Source organism: Taeniopygia guttata, chromosome 7, assembly GCF_048771995.1.
Source record: "Taeniopygia guttata chromosome 7, bTaeGut7.mat, whole genome shotgun sequence".
In the NCBI taxonomy this organism is placed as follows: Eukaryota; Metazoa; Chordata; class Aves; order Passeriformes; family Estrildidae; genus Taeniopygia; species Taeniopygia guttata.
The window spans coordinates 33,496,053-33,516,963 of NC_133032.1; the positions used below are offsets into that span (position 1 = coordinate 33,496,053).

General features: G+C 40.8%; 1 protein-coding gene across 3 annotated transcripts in view; it reads left to right on the forward strand.

The window, feature by feature from the left end:
• THSD7B (thrombospondin type 1 domain containing 7B) overlaps positions 1-20,911 on the forward strand; it is a 296,770-nt gene that overhangs the window by 87,269 nt on the left and 188,590 nt on the right. For all 3 annotated transcript variants that reach the window (XR_012056843.1, XM_030278109.4, XM_072931724.1), the window contains exon 4: positions 17,853-18,624. Coding sequence is in view for 2 of the 3 variants with exons in the window: in XM_030278109.4 (XP_030133969.4) it covers positions 17,853-18,624 (772 nt within the window). In the remaining variant the exon portion in view is untranslated. The remainder of the gene's footprint in view (positions 1-17,852; positions 18,625-20,911) is intronic.

A 20,911-nucleotide genomic window follows, 5' to 3' on the forward strand; every position in this document is an offset into this window, starting at 1 on the left:
GGGCTTGGAGTAGGGAGCATACTAAACCCTGAAAGGCTCCTGTCTGGGCAGACAAAGAAAAGGAACACCTTCAGGATGACAATAGAGAGAGAGTGACAGAATGGGGAAGAGAATAATTTGTTTTACCAGCACCGAGGTGGAGGTATTCTAAAAATATATAAAAGAACAGAATAAGGTTTATGTACATAGAATCCATTCATAGAGACTTCTTATTGTTTTTACCCTCCAATCTCCATGTTAATACCTTTGGGTGAAAGAATAAATAATTATTTGTGCTGTGGAGAAATGGTTTTTGGACTCATTTTAATGGGAAGTGTCACGGTGTTGTGGAAGGGAAAGAATTAGAGGTGTTGTGTTAACAGGATTGGGAAGCAGAGGCAATAGCCCAGGGAGCTATTTTGAGACTGGGTGATTTCACCCAGGAGGAGAAAAAGGCTGCATAATCCCTTCCCCAAAGAGGTGAATACAGAGGAGCCAGAGTAGCCCAAAGATCAGCTCATTCTGCCACTTTTAACACAAACTGGTATTAACTCAGGTATTAACAAAAAACTACTGGAAAATTAATGCAATTTGTTTTAATTTCATCATTTGGAACAATTGTGATTAATAAGTAGGCTTCCTTTTGGTTATAAGCTCTCATCACCAATAAAAATTACATTGTATTGTTCCCCTGGGGTTTTAATTGCATTAAGAAATGATTGGCCCTAATAAACTTCTCCAGTCTGTGATAATTATAATCAAATAAGATATCCATATAAAAACACAAAATTATGCTGAAGCAAATGCAATCTTGATCATTAATTAGTGAACTATCAGAGGCCTTGCAGATGGTGGGCATTTGGTGCTTTTCAGACTGAAGCCTGACCATTGCAGCCCCAACTATGTGCTGTAAATTTCTCTTTCAGTAATTCCTGCATCAGTAGACACCTCTGAGTGTGTTTATATGCATGTGTTGCATGTAGTTCCCAGTTGTTTTTCATATGTGGAAATGTCACCAGTAAAGGTGTTTGTTGTTTCAATAAGACTGTGACCCTGCACAGTGCTTTACAAAGCTGAGAAATGGATAAAGGTGCAGCTCATGGCAGGTAAAATATAGAACAGCAATTCTCAGGTAATGGTAAAGAAGAAGCGTGGCATAAGCAGTGTCTGTAGAAGCTGCTGAATTTTTGGGGTTCTGTGAAGCAGAGGAGTTTGTGTTTGGTGGCAGATTGTGCCATGTTTCAGTGGCAACATAGGAAATGAGATTTCTTTCCTGTGAGGGTAGTGAGGCACTGGGACAGGTTGCCAGAGAAGTTGTGAATGCCCCTGGAAGTGTTTTAGGCCAGGCTGGAGCTACCTAATCTAGTAGAAAGTATCCCTGCCCATGGCAGAGTTTGGAATGAGATGATCTTTAAAATCCTTCCAACCCAAGCTAATCTATGATTGTGTGAAATGGGTGAATGAGGAGAGAAAGAAAAATGAAGTGGACTCTGTGTTTGGCAGCCAGCAGTGAAATCCAAGCCGTGCTCTGACTCTTTGTTGGGCCACCACGTTTGGTTTTTGTGTGGCCTCCTCACAGGACAAGGTGGGAGATTTGATGCTTTGCAGCTCTGGGAATGTTGGTACCAACCCAAGTTCTGCCAACATGGAAACATTTGAAATGAAGAGCAAGTTTAAAGGCACAATATGCTTCCTACCTCTGGAGTCCTTGGAGAAATGCCGGACCTACAAAAAATTAATCCAAAGCATTACCAAGGGCAGGTGAGCTCATCTGCCAAACTCCTGTGAGACGCTGCCATCAAAAGTGTTGAGAGCACAGCTTTATTTACAAAGAATGCCAGCCAAACTAAAGATCAGGAGCATCATTAGACCAAATTATCTTAATCAAATGACACATGACGCTCTTGTGTCTGGTATCAAGATAGAATGTGACATTTTTGTCTTACAGTAAGTTCCCCTCTAGTCAAATGGGCATCACAGCTGTTTTTGAGTTGCAGGAAGACTTTGATTCCTAAATCCCATAAAGTGGATTTAGGTCCCAGTTTGCCTTTTATTGATTAGAAAGTTAAATTTAATTGCTTACGCAGTGTTTTTTCCTATTTTACACATTTTATCAGTGAAATACAGACCCGCATCTTTGACTTCAAACAATTCCATTTACATAATCAGCACATTTACCATTCTCCCTCACAGTTTACATATTGGTTGAGCTTGTCTGCCTGCAATGTGATCTGACCACAACGTCTAACCACTCCTCAGAGATAATTTACATTATTATTGCAATATGGATTAGGCGTCAGTGGGAAGCGAGTCCGAGTCGATTCTTGAAAGAAATTATATAACAGCCGGATACCCACTTGGAAATTCAAAGAAGTTACTGCAAAATGTTTCTTGGCAAGCTGAAGTTTGTAGATGAAACTTAGCAATTAGTTCAGCATCCAAAATATAGGATAGAGTTAAATGAAAAACTGAGTAGGAATGTGGACTCTGCTCACCTCAAACTGACAAAATAGAGACCAGTTTGTTCCTGTTTCCCTTTGGAAGATGATGCCATGGATGCTTCTGTCAAGTGTCTGCTGGTCCTGACAGTGCTGGTCCTGACACCTGACACTGGTCCTGCAAACCCCTGAGTGAAGAACATGGATGTTGCAGGGAGAGAGATTTAGTCTTTCTGTAAAAGAGTTTTTCTCCTTGAGCTGGCAAACACATACACAAAAATAGGCTGGAAAATACTGAATTCTTATGCCTGCCCAACCAATTTATTAGTATGGGGCTTGAATTCCCTGAAGAGAGGAAATATGATGGTTCTGCAGGAAATAGCAGCTGTTCTTCCTCCTCCCTGGGGCATGGTGATCAGTAAACCCCCCCTTACTTTTTATCAGTGTGATTGGCACCCAGTGTCTTGTTCTAATGGTCCAGCTGTTGAATGCTGTAATCCCTGTTGGCCTGATGGCACATGCTGTTGTTACTGCTGCATGCCCTTTGTCTATATTCTTGATGCTGAGTTAATATTTTAATGTAGCTTGTATAAGCAATTCCATTATAATTGCGTGATTTTGAAGAGTTTTTTAGGGTGACCATAAAAAGGTGTTTCCAAGCCTCACCAAAGTTTTGATAGGGAAAATCCGTTTTTCCCCATAAATTATGAATATAGAAAGCCCTACAGACTTCTTGTTATGGATGGGTTTATTCACATATGAAATTTGAGAAGGGCTTTAGTACATCCTTAATCTAAGGAAGAATTTATAATATGTTAAAAAAAAATTAAATCTGTTTCTATCATAAGTCTCTTTGTTATGCACAGTGTTCTTCAGCTATTAAATGTGAAATGAAATGAATTATTTGAAAAGATTAAGGTCTGTTGTCAATACCCAAGACTCTGAACTTTGTAGTCAAGGAGCCATAGTGACTTGTTTTTCCAAGGCATTGCAGTATCTAATGAATGTAAAGACTGTGAGGGCTGATGCAAAACATCTTTACTTACTGAGACTGATTTATTCCCAAGACTCAGGATTTGAATCTTTTGCATTACAGCAGGCACTTGTGTGTTTACCAGTGCTCTGGCACTGCTCTGCCCGGGCTGGTCTGGCAGAACCTGATTCCCTGTTCCTGGTTTGTTGCAGTCCCAGTGGGATTTGGGATTGCAGTTTCAGGAATAAAAACACACAGATCTGTATGGGCTGAGAAGGAGAGTCCATCTCTTAATATGAGTCAAGGTGTTGCAAGCTAAACTTTTTTCTCCTCTTGGTCAAGAAGGAAGAGATAAATAAAGTTAATTAATTAATGGCTGAAGCTGTAAGAGGGTCATCATTGTTAGTCCAGATTTAATTATTAGAGGGGAGAGGAGTAATGCAGTTATTTCCACACAGCTCCCACCTTGTACACCTTTCCTGGTGTTACTGTCCCCTTGCTCCCATGCATCCTAAGGCTGGGGTGTCACTCTGGAGAGGTGGTGGGTTGTCAGCACAGGAATCTTCTCCCAGGAGAAATATGATGCTCATGTTGATTGTTTCTTCTCAAGGATCCTGCAGGAAGCTGTCCTGAATGGCCAGGAGGATAGAGGGCAATGTAGGAGTGCATACACTGTTTTATTCTCTTTATTCCAAAGTATGGTGTGAGGCTTTCTGGACACATGGTGGGAAGCTTCTGTTTTCATAGTCTGGTGCAAACTGATGGCTTGTGGAAATAAATAAGGCTATCTGTGGATAAGGTGTGTGATCACACATCTGTCATTATCAGGGGAAAATTCTTTGGGCAGCAACTGTTATAACCAGGCAAATTTAGATAAATGGAAATGGTGACTGAGTAATCATTAATACTGTGGTTTTGCATGAGTAAAAATGACTGTGGAAGAGGATTTAGTTGCTTGGTTTGCCTGTCAAGAGTGTTTATTGGTTTAAGTTAGAATACTTGGGAGAATGGGAATATGGTACAGTGAACTGCTTTGGGAAGAGTGATGGGACAACAAAACTATCTGGTCTTTAAGTAAAAGAACCTATGGCAATGCAGCCTACATTGCCTTACAGTGACCAAGCTCAGAAGTCAGGAGGTGTTTTCCTCTTCTCTGTTCTTCAGGTGTTAAAGTAGAAACTGTTTAAATTTAGCATACCAGCTTTAAGAAAGGATTTTTAAAAGAACACATCCTGTGAACAGTAAATATTGTTTAAAGAAATTGGAATTTTTGTTTGTTTTAAAAAGACCTGAAGTTTATGCAGATTATTAGCCATATACAGCCTGGTTTTGCTTTCCTGTGCTTTTTGGAAGACCCTTTCTATATGTGCAGCAGTATCAAGATTAGATATAAACTAAAAATCTTTCTGCATCATGGCAGAAGGAATGCAAGTCATTTAAGATCAATTTTCAAAGATGATGAATATCTTGAATTTCTAAACTTCAGATAGGGCAGACTGTAAATGTTTTAAACATGTAATGAATATGGATTGCATTTTCCTAGCTCCCTTTTCTTCATTGATTTTTGCATTTGACCAATCATTTCTCTTTGTATATGTAAAATATATGGCTTACTGTTCAAAGGATCCCAAATCAAATTGCCTTTATTTACCTCAGAATATTCTGAAATATTGTTATGGGAATCATAAGAAAGGAATAGACATTTATAATAGAATACCAAGTGGCTTCACTGAATTGAAGAATTCCTAGTGGAATTAAAACTCAATTAAGAGCAGTTATGTCAGTATCCTTAGTGGGAAAGCCAATTTTTCTTATTTCACTGAAGTACCAGTCTGGTTTGTCTACAGCTGAGTGTTCCCCATCTGCTCTGGGTGTAGAAAGGTTTCCTGTGGCTGGTGGATGGTTACACAGACTCTGAACTCTGCAATTTTTTAAACCAGGGGAGAAGACCAAGAGCTGGATTTCCTTCTGGAAGAGCCCAGATAGCCCTCTCCATTTCTTAAGGAATTTCTTCCTGTAGCAGTTTATTGTTTTCTTGTGGTGATACTGAATCTTCATGTACTGGTTAATGAACCAGCTGGGGCATGCTAATGAGCTGGTTCATATGGAAACAGCTTACTCATATAAAAGAAGCAAAACTAAAAGCCACTTGAAATCTGTGGTTCAGGATTATTAGCTAAGTGTTTTTATTGCCCTGTTGCCCAAAATCACTCCTCATTCTGCCTGTCTGCATTCCTCTCAGGGGATTTGGAATAATTAGGTGATCAGATTTCAGTGTTTTGTCCACAGCCTGTCATAATCTGATCTTCAGAAGTATCCACAGCCTCCATCATGACCTCCAAGGCACTGGAGGTGTCTCTTGTGAGAAGGGTTTGGAGCTGGCTCCAGTATTTCAGAACCCATGGCATGGCAATCATGACATTTTACATGTGCTTCTGGTTTGTGGGATGCAGACGGAGCAAGAAAACACTGATTGATTCCAAAATGTGAGCAAAATGGGATAATTTGGATATAAACATCTCACAGCACATATTTATATGTCTGTCAGCGTATACTAAAATATTTGACATCAGTTATGTACATTATACACATTCACACATATATCCTTTTCCTTTTATTAAATAATTTATGATTTTTCTTAATCAGATGTGCCTTAACATATGAAGGGGAAAGGGATATTTGTCTTGGCTTATCTTTTCTGCCATTCCTGAGCTTGAGCAGGTGTTGGAAGGTTCCTTTGATAGCATCTCCTTTCAGTCAGGACTTTGGGTTCATCTGCTCCTTTGATTAAACACTGGGGCAGCAACATCTTCTGTCAATATTTAGTAAGCTGAGGGATTTCAGGTGCTATCTGATGAACCTAAATGTGACCTAAATTGAACTGAAAGCAGCTTGAGGCAGGAATGGCCTTTTATCTTCTTGAATCATGTTTGAAGTTGTGATAGTTCTTTGAGGCGTATTTAAATTAATAACCACTGCATTATCTTGACAATACTGGCAGAGATAATGTGGGATTTCTATTATTCTTGCCTGGTTTTTGATCATTTCCCAGTTACAGTGAGGATGATGAATGAACATTGCCAAGAAATTATATTTTAAAACATTAGTTTTGCCGTATGGTGGCACAGGGGACCAGAGATGATTACCAGGGCTGATGTTTAATTTAGAATTATCTAAAAATTTTTACTTGACCCCTTTATATTGAGGTGAACCGGAGGCATGCTTAGTTTATGCAGGTATCTCAGGCAGTCATGACATAGGTGTTAGATTTATTGTACAGGCTAAATTATCATTTTATATATTCAATAGAACCACTCAGGAGTACAAAAGAGGACTCTTTGCAGTTGGATTTTCATGCAAATATCTTTATTTGTAGTGTAAAACAGTAGGCCAGATAGATGCTCTTGTGCAAATTACTAGCACTGTTTGTAAATATCTCTGCAATTGAAAGCAGCAGAAGTGCCAGATGTGTAATTACATTAGCACAGATATTCTACAGAAAGCTGCTTCTGTGAAACAGAAACAAGCTTAATGTGAAAATCTTTGCTTTTGAGAGCATGCATGCTATGCACATCATTAACCTGTTAATTAAATCTATTAAGGGCTGCATTTTCTGAGGCCTTGTTAAATGATTACTTATGTGTAAGAACGTCTGCTTCTAAAAAATCTTCAGTTGCAAAGTGTGGGCTAACATTGTGGTGGCAGATGCCTTTGTTTGGATGTGAATACATGTACAGCATATGTGCATCTGTAACTGATGTTTTCCTATGTCATCATTCTTTTATTTCAAAAAATCAGGGTGTGAGATCTTTTATGGCAACAGTGCCCAGATTCCAAGTTCAAGATTGTTCATCTTTGCTCGGCCAATAGAAAAACTGAATGCTGCCTGCCACATCTGGTAGTGGTTTTTGAAAGAAATGTGGGGCTGTGCTAGCAAAACCAGCCTCAGGATTTGGTTTTATCAGCTGTTTAAACATCTCAGAGGAGGTGGTTTTATCCCTGGTGCTGAAGCTGTGAAAATGTGAGTAAAGGTGTCCATCTGTTAGGATTTCAGTGATAGATGAAGGCTATTCAGAAATGCAAAATCACTATAAATTCAGGACAGTGAGAGCACAGAGAGGTAGCGAAGATCGACCACTCTGGTAAGGCTGACCCCTAAGTAACTTCAGGGTGCAGTTTGATGTTTGAACACTTCCATCTTTAACTTACTGGAACTGATGCTCTGCTTTCAGCTTTCTTTATTTCAGAAGTGCAGATACTGAAAAAAAGCGTCCCAAGCTCTGCCCCTTCCCCTAAAGTGTCTGTTGCCAGCCCAGACTGTGGGTTAACACCTTGCTGCACTTGGAACTCTTGGGCTCCTGGTAAGGGCCACACACAATTTATGGCCCAAAATATCTTCTCTGTACTCTCTCCTCTGTTTATCCTCAGAGCATTACTGGCTTTTGCTCCATTGAATCAATCTCAGCTGGAAGAGGAAAAAATGAAATTAAAATTAAAACTAGAAGAAAATTTAATGGGTTAATACAACCCCTTCATACAATCCCCATATCTCAGTCTGCCTGATGTTCAGATCTTAACCTGACCATATTTTGCTCTCACTTACCTGCATGTGCAGTTGTTTGGAATGATGCCTGGCAAAATCTGCCTCCAGATGGGATGGAGATTTTTCTTTCTTCACACACTCATCCAGATATGATGCGCTTAGTTATATTTTGTAATTCTTTGCACAACATTCCCAAGATTTTTCTTATCTTAACACCTGCAAGCCTGAATGAGGTAATCATGTTCCCTGAGTGCAAACTGAAGCATTTTAGTATTCTGTTCTGTTGTCAAGAAGCAGAATTTATGTCGTGATGGGAGTTTATTTCAGTTAGGACATTATTGTCTTTGTTTTGGCTTTCCTATTACATTAATTATTTTCCCCCCTCCAAACTGAACTTTTGTGATCTGGATTTAGTTTGCTTTTTTTTTTTTTTTTTTTTGTTTGTTTTTTTAGTATTTGGGTTTGTTTGTTTCGGATTTACATTTGTTTGTTTGTTTTGTTTTAGTATGTGCTGTATGAAGGAAAACCACTGGCATCTCAAGACCTTTCACCCTGCTGTGCACTGGAAACTGCATCTCTTTGTCCCTCTCAGCCACCCTCCTCTCAGTGCTCACTGTGTCTGTGGGACAGTGAAATTGATTTACTGCTGGAGAACACTTCTATTCCACATTTTGGCATAGCTTCTCTTAGGTTTATTCCTGCACAGCTATTTCCACACAACACAGCAAGTTGTGCTTTTCCGAAATGCTTTCCCTCTAGAATATGGAATGTGTAAAGTAAATGAAATTTAATTATTAATAATTGAAAGGGGATAACTAAATATGGGCTGTAAATAAAGTGAAAATGCCCAGTAAAAACAGTATGTAAAGTTCTACAATAACATCTGTCCAATTGTTATAGAATTGATAGTGCACATGATTAAAAATAGAACTTTTCATATGAATTAATTATGCTGTTGCCAGGGAATCATTATTATAGGTGTTCTCCATCTTTGCAGAAATACTAATTAGCAGCAGTTGGGCTCCATGGGGCTCCTGCCCATTGTATAGCTCTTCTGTAATGTTTATTAGGAATAATGAGTGGCCCATATGGTTGAGGAGGTATTTCTGTAGCAGTACATGATTTCTGTGTTTTACCTTTTCTGTTCCAAGCGCTGTGGCCAGCCCCACTTCTGCTCCAGAGCAAGGGGACAGGGGCTGCTCCAGGTGGGGTCACCAGAGGTCCCACCTGGAGAACTTCCCCAGGAGAACACATCTGTAGGTACATCAGCTCTGCAGGAGGCTGAGGGACAGGTAAAGCAGCTCCTCTCTTTCACCCCAGCCACACTTGGTAGCACCTCCACGTGCAACTCTGGATTTCCATTCTTTTACCATTGCATATTGATTGCTGTAGTAGCTGAAAATGTATGTGAGCTTCTGGGCTGTGGTGGGTTATAAAATATGTAAGTTGGAAATAGGATGAAGCTAAGCAGAAAAATTATAGTTTTCCCTTAAAATGATGTCTGGAGGGGGATGCATGTGTTTCTGTGATAATGTGTTTGTGAAGTAAATTTGGATACTTCAGAAAGGTTTTGCAGGTGTGCAGATTGCTATATTATTTCACAACTTTTTTCTCTGAAACAATTTTTAAATGTTGGTTTGTTTTTTTTTTTTTTTTTCAATGAACAAACATAATTTAAGGTTCATGAAAGAGTAAGAAAATTAGAAACTGCAGTTGCCACAATCTGGAAGAGGGGTTGGGGTCTATCTTTGGTGTTTGTTCAGGAATGAATTATTACAGAACTAAGATAAGAATTCCCTGTGTGTCTTGGAGCTCGAATAAGCAGATGTTGAACTGGTGCCAGTGCCTCCCCCAAGCTGTCCCACTAAGGCCTTGCCTCAGAGCAGTGACCTTTGGCAGAAAGTTTCTTACTGTGGTTCCCTTCCATGAGTGCCAATCTTCACTGTTCATGGGCTCTTCCCTGTGAGGGTGCTGAGATCTTGGTGCAGGTTGCTCAGAAAAGCCGTGGCTGCCCCATTTCCCTGGCAGTGTTCAAGGCCAGGTTGGACAGGGCTTGGTGTTACCTGGTCTAGTGGAAAGTGTCCTTGTCCATGGCAGGAAATTGGAATGAGATGATGTTTATGGCCCCTTCCAACCCAAACCATTCTGTGATGTGTTTGCTGAGTTCCTTGTGAAGATGCAGATGAGGTGGACTCTGCAGAGCTGAGTGCATCCCAGCTGGGCTGTTAGCAGAACATGGACATGGGTGAAACCTAGGATTTGCATGCTTGAAAAATATCTCAGAGTGCCTGCCTCTGTGAAGGGCAGCAAGGGGAAGGCAGTGTATAGGAAAGGCAGAAAAAACTCTGTGTGAAGCTTGCTGGTGTGAAAGCAGTGGTGTATCCAATTGGAGACACTTCTGAATCACCCAGTTCCTGGGGCCAAGTAAGAAATAACCCCATTCACAAATCTCTCTCTCTTCCTTCTGCTTCTCTGCAAATATCAGAGTAGACATCCTCAACTTCTTGTTTCATTGTGCTTGAAGGGGTCTGAAGCTTCCTGTGGACTGGAGAACAGATTTAGGTGTAACTGGGGGTTCAGAAGAAGGTGCTGCTGAGAGGGGTGTCCAGCAATGCCCAGGATTTCCCCACGGCCCCCACTGGTAAACTGGTGGTTTGTGTTACAGGAGGTGCTGTTTCATCTGTCTTGTGTTGATTCTAGGTTTGTTTTTTTTTTTTTTTTTTTTTCCCACTGAGAAATAACAGTTCCTACTGGGGATTACAAACCCCAGAGTCAAGCTGGAGTGACTGAAGAAACATTTCTTTAATGTTACCTTTACAAATACCTTACAAAGGCTATTATCTTTTAAAAAGAATTGGTTTCCATAGATGTTTGGCATTCTAAAGAGGCCAGAGTTTGATTATAGGTATTTATAAAACCACAGAGGTGGTTTTAATCTCATATGCAGTAAACAATTTAGAGTTGTAATCTGTTGATAAGATCTATTTATTCTTTTTATTTTTCAGTGCATAAGCTTATATACATTATGGTCTCATATCCTAATATCTACTGCTGTCAAGGCCAAAAATCTGTTTTCACAGACCCTCAAAATGTGTTGGATGAATATGGCAGAAATGTTTTGGAATGTATGTTTTTTTTTTTTTTTTTTGTGTTTTTTTTAATTTTTACTTTTCTGTTTTTAATTGAGAGTTGAAAGGAAAGACTATTTTTCCCTGGGCTGTCTCTGGGGTGTGGGCACATGATTGAGTAGCTCAGCTAATACCGTTTACATTAGTTCTTAATATTGGGAAATCCTGCCTTCCAGTGCCAAGGGGTTAGTAAATCTCTGTATTTTCATAAACAGTGGTGTTCATTACATTCTGCTGCAGAATGTCTTTCTTGCTGGAGTGTGTCTAGAGTGTTACAGCATATGGATAATAAGGAAATAACCTGAAATGTAAAATTGGAACAAACTGCTGCATGGCTGTAAGTCACTAAATTTCACATTTATTCAGATCTGAACTAAGATGAATAACTAAGCTGCTGAATTGCTCATTTGTGTAGGTCATGAAAGTTTAAAAAAGTGCTGCATATATTTAAAATTAATCCCGGGAATCAGAGGAATTTTTTATGCCCTGTGTGACACACTGCAAATAGGACAATAGTCTTTTGTATAGAATCTTTCATAGATTATAGTACAAAAGGATTTAATGCATTGCTGTTAATAATAAATAGGAAAATAATTGAGACAGTTAAGAATAGGCTAGAAAATAATCTCTATTTTGGCTGAGATGTGGCAGTAGATGCAGGGCAAGGAGGCAGGAAAGCTCTTTCAGAAAGCAAGGGTATGTGCAGCTCAGTCAACTACAGCTATACATTACTGTGTATTATAAAATACTGAAACATCCCAGATCTGGTGTCCTAGACTCCCAAGATTTTAGCCTGTTTAGTCTGCAAGAAAATATGTGGCTGTAGGATCCTTATCTAAATCTTTAGAATTACTTTTCTTGGCATAATATACCAAGAACCACAATGCCTTTGTATCATGCCAAGAAAAAAATATTGGCGAGGAACTATGTTGTAGTTTGTATAATTTTCCAACAGCTTTGGCATGTGAGAAATAAATATAGTCCAAATCTCATAAAACATGCATAATTCTCATAAAATTACATTAAAATTACATAAATCTCATAAAACCTTCTCATGAAACAACCAGTTATTCTGATGAAACATATTCAGTGGAATTTATTTTTTCTCTCTTACTAATAGTAATTAATTAGCTGTGGCACCATTAGGAATAAGGCTCATGTGTTCTCTGAGTCAGTTGTTAACCTGTTCTCAGAATTCATGGGCTGACTTGGAGCTTTACACTTCCCATAACCGTGCTCTGGTGGAAGGATGACATTCAGAGGGCTTCTGGGACATTTCAACCAGAAGTATTCAATTAAAGTGGATGCTGCAGGGATTTTGAGGAGTTATGTCCCTCAGTAAATGAAGCTGTATGTTTTTGTTATGATGGATAAGAATTAGGAGATTCTGTTCAAAAGCAAGTTGTTAAGGTCTTGAATGATTGCTCCTAAATTTGATACTTAAACTGAAAGAGAGGGTAAAAATGGGTAGAAAATAGGACTATTCCAATGGCTGTCCATTAATTTTTTCACTGTTCCTTCACTGGAGCATATCTCTTATCTGATAACAATTACTAACACAATATTCTGTTTTGCTAATTGCTCATCTTCTGCTAAGTTTGCAAATCAGAGCACAGCAACAGGGACAGAGTCATTGTGGGAGACGTTTATTATTGAATGAATTCTCTGATGGTGAAATGGTTTCAATTAAGCTAAAATGTCACAATAAGCAGAGCATAATTATTCTAGCAATTCTTATGAAGCAATAACATACTTACTAAGCAGCTCTTATTGGGATTCTTCTTTTAAGTTTGGTGTTTTATTTTGTCTGTAAAGCATAATTATTGTCTGTATAGTCTGCTTGCCTTATGTGTGCGTGACCTGTGTGTCAGAGAGTAGATGTCACTGCATCCTTTCAGACACAATTATGGTGTAGTTGTAGGTAGGTCTTGAAGGCAGGAAAAACAAATCAGTGCACAGAGCATCAAACAAACTCTAGTTGCTGTGTTATTGCATGTTTTGAAAGGGGTTAGAGAAGCTGAATGAGGTGATAGTACAGCTCTTTCTGGCTGATAAAAGATGAGAAACAGAACAATGTGTAATTTTGCTTTAACAGATTGTCTTGACTTATTAATCCCTTTCATGTCATTGCTTGTAGTGTTACAGATGCCCTGGAAGAAACAGTGGGATGTGTTTGTTCACAGTTGTTCATAAACAAAGACACCTCATCTGTGTGTTACAATTTTTGTGTGAGCCCAGCAAGTTTTGTTTCACTTCTCATTTTTGGAAATAGTGATTTGGCTGTACCTCTCTTTGGCTTGGTTGACTAATGGATTTATTAATGCTGCTGTGTGTTTATTGGTACTTTGCATATCTCAGTAGTATTTATTAGTGAAAAACTTTTTTTTTTTTTGCTATTCTGCTGGAGAAAGCCTTCTTTCAGTTAGATGCTCCTACACAGAGGAACCCAGGTGGAAAAGGACCACAGGAGCTCATCTGACTGAACCTCGCCACAGAGCAGCTTCAGCACTGAATGCACACCCTGAGATTTCTCAGGGTTTGTTCAGTCAGATCTTGGAAGCCTCCAAGGATGAGGTTCTGTTGTCCTTTGGGGCAGCCTATTCCCAGGGTTATCCTCACAGCCATGAGGTTTTTCCTCACACCAGCTTGGAGTTTTCCTGTTTCCATGTACATCCACAGTCTGCTGTTCCCATCCATGTCCTGCTGTGATGAGATCAAACACCCATCCAGTATCTGACTGTCCATCCTTTATCTTCATATTTTGTACTTTCTATTAACAGATCACTGTGAAATGAATTTCCTCTTATTTAGTCTTCTTCTTTAATTACCAGTGGCCTTTTATTCTAGACGGGGAGTTATAAAGCATGTTTCTGCAGTTCAGACTTCTGATGCCTAAATTCCAGTGGGTTTGTAACACAGTTAATATTATAATTCACATTGTGCTGAGATGTTTCTTTTAATTGACTCAGATAGACTTTGAGAAAAGTGTAAATTTAATATGAGCATTCTAAAAATAATTAAATTCTAATTACAAAGAGGACTATTGACGAGGAAGTATTTACAGCTTTCTTCTCATTTGAGCTACTGAACAGGATATTTAACTAAGCAGTGAAACATTGTGGATAAGTTTACTGCCACGTCCTCAGGAGATTGTCAGGAAGTGAAAAAAATCTATAGTAATGGGTTTTGCATCTGATTTTTTTACCTTATTTTTCATGCTTCTTTTTTTGGTATGCCAAGTGCAGGCTCTCTTTTTAGTATGTTTGCCAGGGAATAATTGCAAATTATAATGTGTCTAATGACAGTGTAATTACTTACAAGTTCTTGCTTGGTGGTTTTTTTTTTTTTCTGTAATTTTTCATTCTAAATTCACATCTTACTTTAAATAATGGCTAATTCTTGCTTCTGGCATCAGCTGAGTGTCTCCTTATCCTGTTAATGTTTGAGTGATCATTCTGCTGTTCATGAGTAGAGCAGTTCATGAGCAGCACCCAGGAGAGTTCTGTGCAGCAGGGAAAGAGCAGTGCTGGGTTTGATGAGTGATCTCTGCTGCAACTGCTTGGCATTCCTCCATGGCAGGGAGGGGTTAATGCTATTTTTGATGCAGTTCACTATCTTAAGAAATAGTAAATCCTTGACTGGTCTAATGTGTTTCAAGGTCCTGTTGATGTGTAAAATTCCGTTCTGTTTAATGCTAAAGGGAAATTAAAAAAAAAAATAAAAAGCAAACTTTAAATAAAACTGGCGAAAATGGAACTTCTCCTGTACTGAAACTTCCACATCTCTAAAAACTAAACTGCCTTTGCTGAAGTGCTGCACAGAAATAAATACATTTGCAATTACAATTATGTTGTGATGCTTAATCATTGTTACTTTTCTTTGTTAATAAAAAGCCACCCAGGACTTGAGGTCTGAATTTTGCCTGTTATCTTTAGATGACAGTATTTGCATAATCTGATGCCTGGTTTCAAATCTTGGTGGCATTAGAACAGAATATTCTGTTAGATCAAGGTGAAGTACCAAGGACGAATGTTTAAGTTGTCAATGGACCTCTTCCCTGTAACTGAACTTCAAAAGCATATTTAAAGATTAATTTTTTTTTTATTACTCAGTTTTTAAGCACACTGGGTTCTGTTGAAAGCCTGTCATTAGTGTAGGACAGCTTGTAGAGCACACTAGAGGTTGATGCTGCCTTTTCCCATTCAAGGTATCTGTCATGACTGAGTCCTTACCTTGGGCTGATGTCTTTTGGTGTGAAACAGAGGCATAAAAAGGACAAAGATTTTTGCACATAGCCTGAGGGATTCAGCAAAAGCTGGAGCTGTCTAAACCTTGAGGACTCTGCAATCTCCTCTTGCCCCAGCCTGTCACCACTGCAAAAGGTGCCTGACTGAGGGCAGAGCTGCAGCCCTGGCTTGGAGGATGGGGCAGGAGGAACATGGGATCTATTGGAAAAGAAGTTCAGTTATATCCAGTTCCTATCTGCTTTCTCTCCTTTCCTAAAAATAAAAGCATCAGGGGTTTTTATTTATTTATTTTCATTTTTCATTATAAAATGTCAAGCCCCTGTCTCTGGAGGATCAACTCCTCTATTCACAGAGAAAGAACAATGGGATTACCAATGAAACTACCATTGCCTGAACAAAATACCTGGGATTATAATTGCAGCTGTTATGGAACTGGTTTTGGTTTTTGTGTGTGTTTGAACATCTAACTGATTCCAGTAGTTTTAAAATCAATTTTAAAAAAAATTGACTACAGTAGCATTGCTTAATATAAATCGACTTATTTGTTGCAAGTTCATTTTCTGCCTTGAAAAAATAGAAACGCTAGGGCAGTTGAAGTGTATTTTCGGGCAAGAATTACATATGCAATGTTTGTACTGAACAAAATGGGTCTTTTATGAGGTATTGGAAAGTTTTTAAACTTAGGAACGAGATAACACCCCCTTGAGATGATCATCAAAATCCTTTTAATAGTTAAGATTCGGCCTGAGTGCTTTTCTCTACCTTTGCTCTTCAGTTTGCCAGCAATTTTGTACTTTATAGCCCTCAGTACTTTTTTGATTTGGTGGATTTTTATTGAATAATATTTTCACAGACAAATCGTTCTATTTAGCCTTGTCTGATTGCTTTCACTTGTAAATCCTCAAGTAAGATTCATATGATTATATATGTCTGTTCATGTGCTCCAGAACTGAAAATTACATTGCTGGCTTTTATTTTGGTTTAATTTCTCCTCCTGAATGATGGTTTTGCCACTTCTCACAGTGCCATGTGCTGCAAGTGGAAATTATTTACTCAGTGTACCTTGAGGGTGATTATTTTCATGTACTTATCCTGACTGTTTTATCCCTTTGGATGATGACTCTGCTGCTTCCCAGTGCAGTTTATTCTGTTGACTAATTACTCTATTAAGACTGTTTTCCTCTTATCTAACTTGACTTTCTTTTCCTATTAGATGATTGTTCTTTTATGATCATTTTTTATATTAATTTGTACAAATGAAATTAAATATTCATTTGGGATGAATTTTACTGCTGTAGAAATTAAAGGCTTGCCTTTAATTTGAAGCACTGTGGGGCATTTTCTTTTTTCCCCAAATTTCTCCAAGCAATTCAGTGATGTGAGTACACTGAGAAAAGCGACTCGCAGCCTATAGGAAGCATTTAACCAATTTTAGGGACCAGCTGGTAGTTATTTGCTTTTTAATACGTGATGGGATATGGCTTATATTTTATAGATTTATATTTTTTAACATGGGCGGATAGCAATAGAAGGGGTGTGGGAATCCAGGGCTTCCTTCTGTCTGCCCTGGCAGGTCTGGGACCCTGGCAGGGGTCAGGAACCCACCTGTACAGAGCCCCCAGAGGCACTGTCCCTGATCTCTGTCCATGGAAAAGAGTTTTCAATCTTACAGGATGAATTACCAGCTCTGAGTGCTTGATATGAGTAATAATTAAATGTGGCACGGGTGCAAAAGTAAAATTTTAGGTTTCTAGATTAGGGGTCAAAAGGGGACAAGATGGAGGAAATTGGGTGTGTCTTGTCCTTTTTCTCCTTCTTCATGCCCTCCATGTTTCACTGTGGTGTTGGCATTTTTCTGTTGGTTCAGGCTGGGGACACACTGTTCAACGTAGGTGACAGATATTGGCACGTTATTGTAAATATAGCACACGTAATTTCTGGTATATAATGTTTATAACATCCCACTGGGAGCAGAGCCCCACACGCTGCCCTGCAGGACAGAGCTGCGGCAGGGCAGCAGAACATGTTAGAGATAAACAGAATAAACAACCTTGAAACAGCACAGACGAATTATGGCTTCTTCTTTGGCAACGGGGCAGAAAGACAGAGACTTTCTACAATCTCGGAATCACCAATACCCACAGATTCCGACAAAGGGGGAACATATTTAAATTAAGAGAGGCAAGATTTAGGTGAGAAGTTAGGAAGAAATTCTTTAATCAGAGAGTGGTGAGGCCTTGGCACAGAGTGCCCAGAGCAGCTGTGGCTGCCCCATCCCTGCGAGTGCCCAGGGCGAGTTTGGGGTTTGGAGCATCTGGGATAGTGGAAGGGGGCTGCAAGGCAAAGCGTTGTGACTTGGTGGTTCGGTGGTGGCTCGGTGGTGGCTGGGTGGTGTTTCGGTGGTGTTTCGGTGGTGTTTCGGTGGCGGCTCGGTGGTGGCTGGGTGGTGTTTCGGTGGTGTTTCGGTGGCGGCTCGGTGCGCTGCCGGTGCCGGACAGCTCCGCAGGGCAGCGCTGGCGATTCTCACCAGCCCCTCTCTTACAGGTCACTGGGGCCGCTGCATCGGGGACTGCGGCTCGGGCGGCGTTCGCAGCCGGGCCGTCTGGTGCACCCACGCCGAGGGCTGGACCACGTTCCACGCCAACTGCGACCAGCAGGACAAGCCCGAGAGCCAGCGGAGGTGCTTTAAAGTCTGCGACTGGCACCTGGAGCTGTTCGAGTGGGAGGTTTCGGGATGGGACAGGTGCGGGCTGGTCCCGGCTGCGGGCGCTGAGGCCGGAGCCGAGGTTTGTGTGACGGCTCAGCACGGGCTGCAGCGCCGCAGCGTCCGCTGCCTGCAGAAGCTGAACGGGACGGCGGTGTCCGGCGAGATCTGTGAGTATTTCACGCCGCAGCCGCCGGCCGAGCAGGCCTGCCTGGTGCCGTGCCCGCGGGACTGCGTGGTGTCGCAGTTCTCGGCCTGGTCCCCGTGCGGCGCGGGCTGCGCCCGGGGCCTGCAGCACCGCACGCGGGCCGTCCTCGCCCCGCCGCTCTACGGCGGAGCGCCCTGCCCCAGCCTGAGCGAGTCCAGGGCCTGCGGGGCCCCTGCCTGTCCCCTCGGCGAGGAGCAGCACACCTACAGCCTCCGCCTGGGCCCCTGGGGCCAATGCCGCCTGCCCCATCCTAGAGACGTGGAGCTGGCGGGGAGGACTATGCTGGATTTGGGGTCGGACTCTGGAGAGCGAAGCACCGCCGGCCTTGCCGGGGAGGTGGAGGTCGGCTACCAGACGCGGCAGGTCAGGTGCGTGAGGAGCGATGGAAAGCACGCGGCGCTCAGGTAAGGCTGATCCCCGCTCCGCGCCAGCCCCGCTGCCTTTGGGTGATGGGGCAGCACCGCAGTGAATCAGTCCCGTTCTTGAGTATTAAATGAAATTCATCTGTTTTCTTTATGAACCTTTTTTCTTGATTTAATTCTTTTCTAGCATACGTTGAAGAGTTTGCATTCTTTCTACGATTTGCGACTGTTTAAATTCATTTTATGTTTTTTAATAATTCTCTTCTGGGTCTCTTTTTGTTGTTGTTGTTTTGAGGAAATAGAATTATATATCACTTTGTGCAGTTTCTGGGCCCTGGCTGTGGGAGAGGGAGGATCCCTTCTCAGTCATGTACTGCATATATTTGGTTTAAGAGGCTGAGATTGCATCAGCTTAAACTCCTTCATTCTTATGAATCAATACAGTCTGAAAAGTTTGGCCTTGTGAATATGCTAGAAGGCATATTTTGGAAAGAAATCAGTGAGTAAACCTAGGATTCTCATCCTTATTGAGGAGCCTTCCTGCTGGGTGTAACTCTGGGGTGCTGGTACAGGATAGATGACTGGCATGCACATCTTTGATAGAGGTTCTTGATTTCTGCCCTTATCTAATGTTTTATCTAATGGTATATCTTTGTCTATATAGGTTGCTTTGCTGTAATTCGAATGGGAAGGTTACACTAAGTGCAGCAAATAGTAGAAATATTTATTCTTTCTATTTCTCACATATAAATTTAAGCTGAGCTCTGCTGTTTGACTTCAGGTTGGATTTGGATAGGTGCCAGTGGCTACAGATGACTGATAAATTGATTGACTTCTGAGAAAGTCAGAATTTCTGGAGATCTTACTGTGTTCTGTTTTTCAAGGAAATGAGAAGTTCTTGAAAAAGCCTGCTCTTGAATTTTGCAGAAATCAATCTGTTTCTCAGTAATTCATAGCTCCTGGTTCCTGCACAAACTCAAATGGCAGAGAGAAGAGGTTATTTTACATCCAGTTCTCTACTCCTGTTAATTTCTGCAGTGTTTTTGCACACACACTGAGGTGAAAATATGAATTCTGACCTTTTTCCTTACCAACTCCTATTACATCCAGAGCCAAGTATGGAGTATTTTTTTATCAGTTGGAAAAAAAGTCAGGCTTTGTGAAATGTTCCAGCAGTTTCCAACATCTTGACTTTATTACTTATCTTTTATTATGTGCTGATTCTAAATATACAGATTTTATGCTCATGTAGCTGCTTGACTTTAATGGAGTCACTTGTGATTTATTCCACAGTGCGACCAGCAGCAGGTTTATGTCTGTTAACACTTGTTAGCTTTCTCCTGCCTCTTGTATTTTGTTTCTTGTCAGAGGCTCTGGAAGGAGGATCCTGATTTTATTAAAATTTCACTTGCTCTGCCCTCACGCACTCACTGCTATATTTGCTCTTATAATGGAAATGACAACTTTCTGTAAATGTTTTATTTTCTGTGTTATACATTGAATTTATGGATGACAGTGCAGAGGGTGCTGGGAGCTTTAGTTTTAGTGACTATCCCTGATCGAGCTGTCTTTTTCCTTGTTCCTTTCTGGGTTTTTTGCTGATCTAGCCCTCTTTTTGGGAGTGTACAGCTCCATTAGCCACCTCCTGGCAGTCTTTTTCTGCTGAGCTTGTGTCTCAGATTTACTGCAGAGCTGGGCCTGACCCATCCTTTACTCTTCCTCTAAATGCAAGAGCAAAGCCCATTGATTGAGTGGAGGAGAAAAGGTCATGTCATGTTACAGCATCCAGACACTCACACACTTTTCCTTTCTCCTTTCAGACCTAAAATTCGAAGCTAAAAATCCAGCCCAGAATCCAATCTGTGTTTAGTTCCAGAGCTGGAATGTCACAGACATCAAATACTCCTGACAATGACTCCCTCTAAGCATCCCCTGGTGGTGTCCTCCTCGGTTTGTTGTGCAGCAGATTTGCTGCCATTCTTCTGAAGAGCAGGCTGATCTTACAGACGTTGCTTTACAGCAGCGATGGTATTTTGGCTACTGATAAAGAAGAGTAAATGCATTTGCATAACCCCGTAGTGGGGGCTGGCAGGCAGCCAAGTGTCTGCTGTAAACCAGGAAAGAAATACCTTATTTGTGCTCCTGTAATTTCCTGGCTGATGTTTCCCATTTCTAACGCTGCTAAGCAAGCACCACTGTAAATTAAACTTCTGGAAAACTGAGGCCAGGGACAGGAATATCCCAGGATGTGCTTTAACAGTGGGCTCTGAGCTGGTGTTCTGCCAGGGCTTTGCCTTCCACCACGTCCCAGTCCTTGCAGGTAACAGGA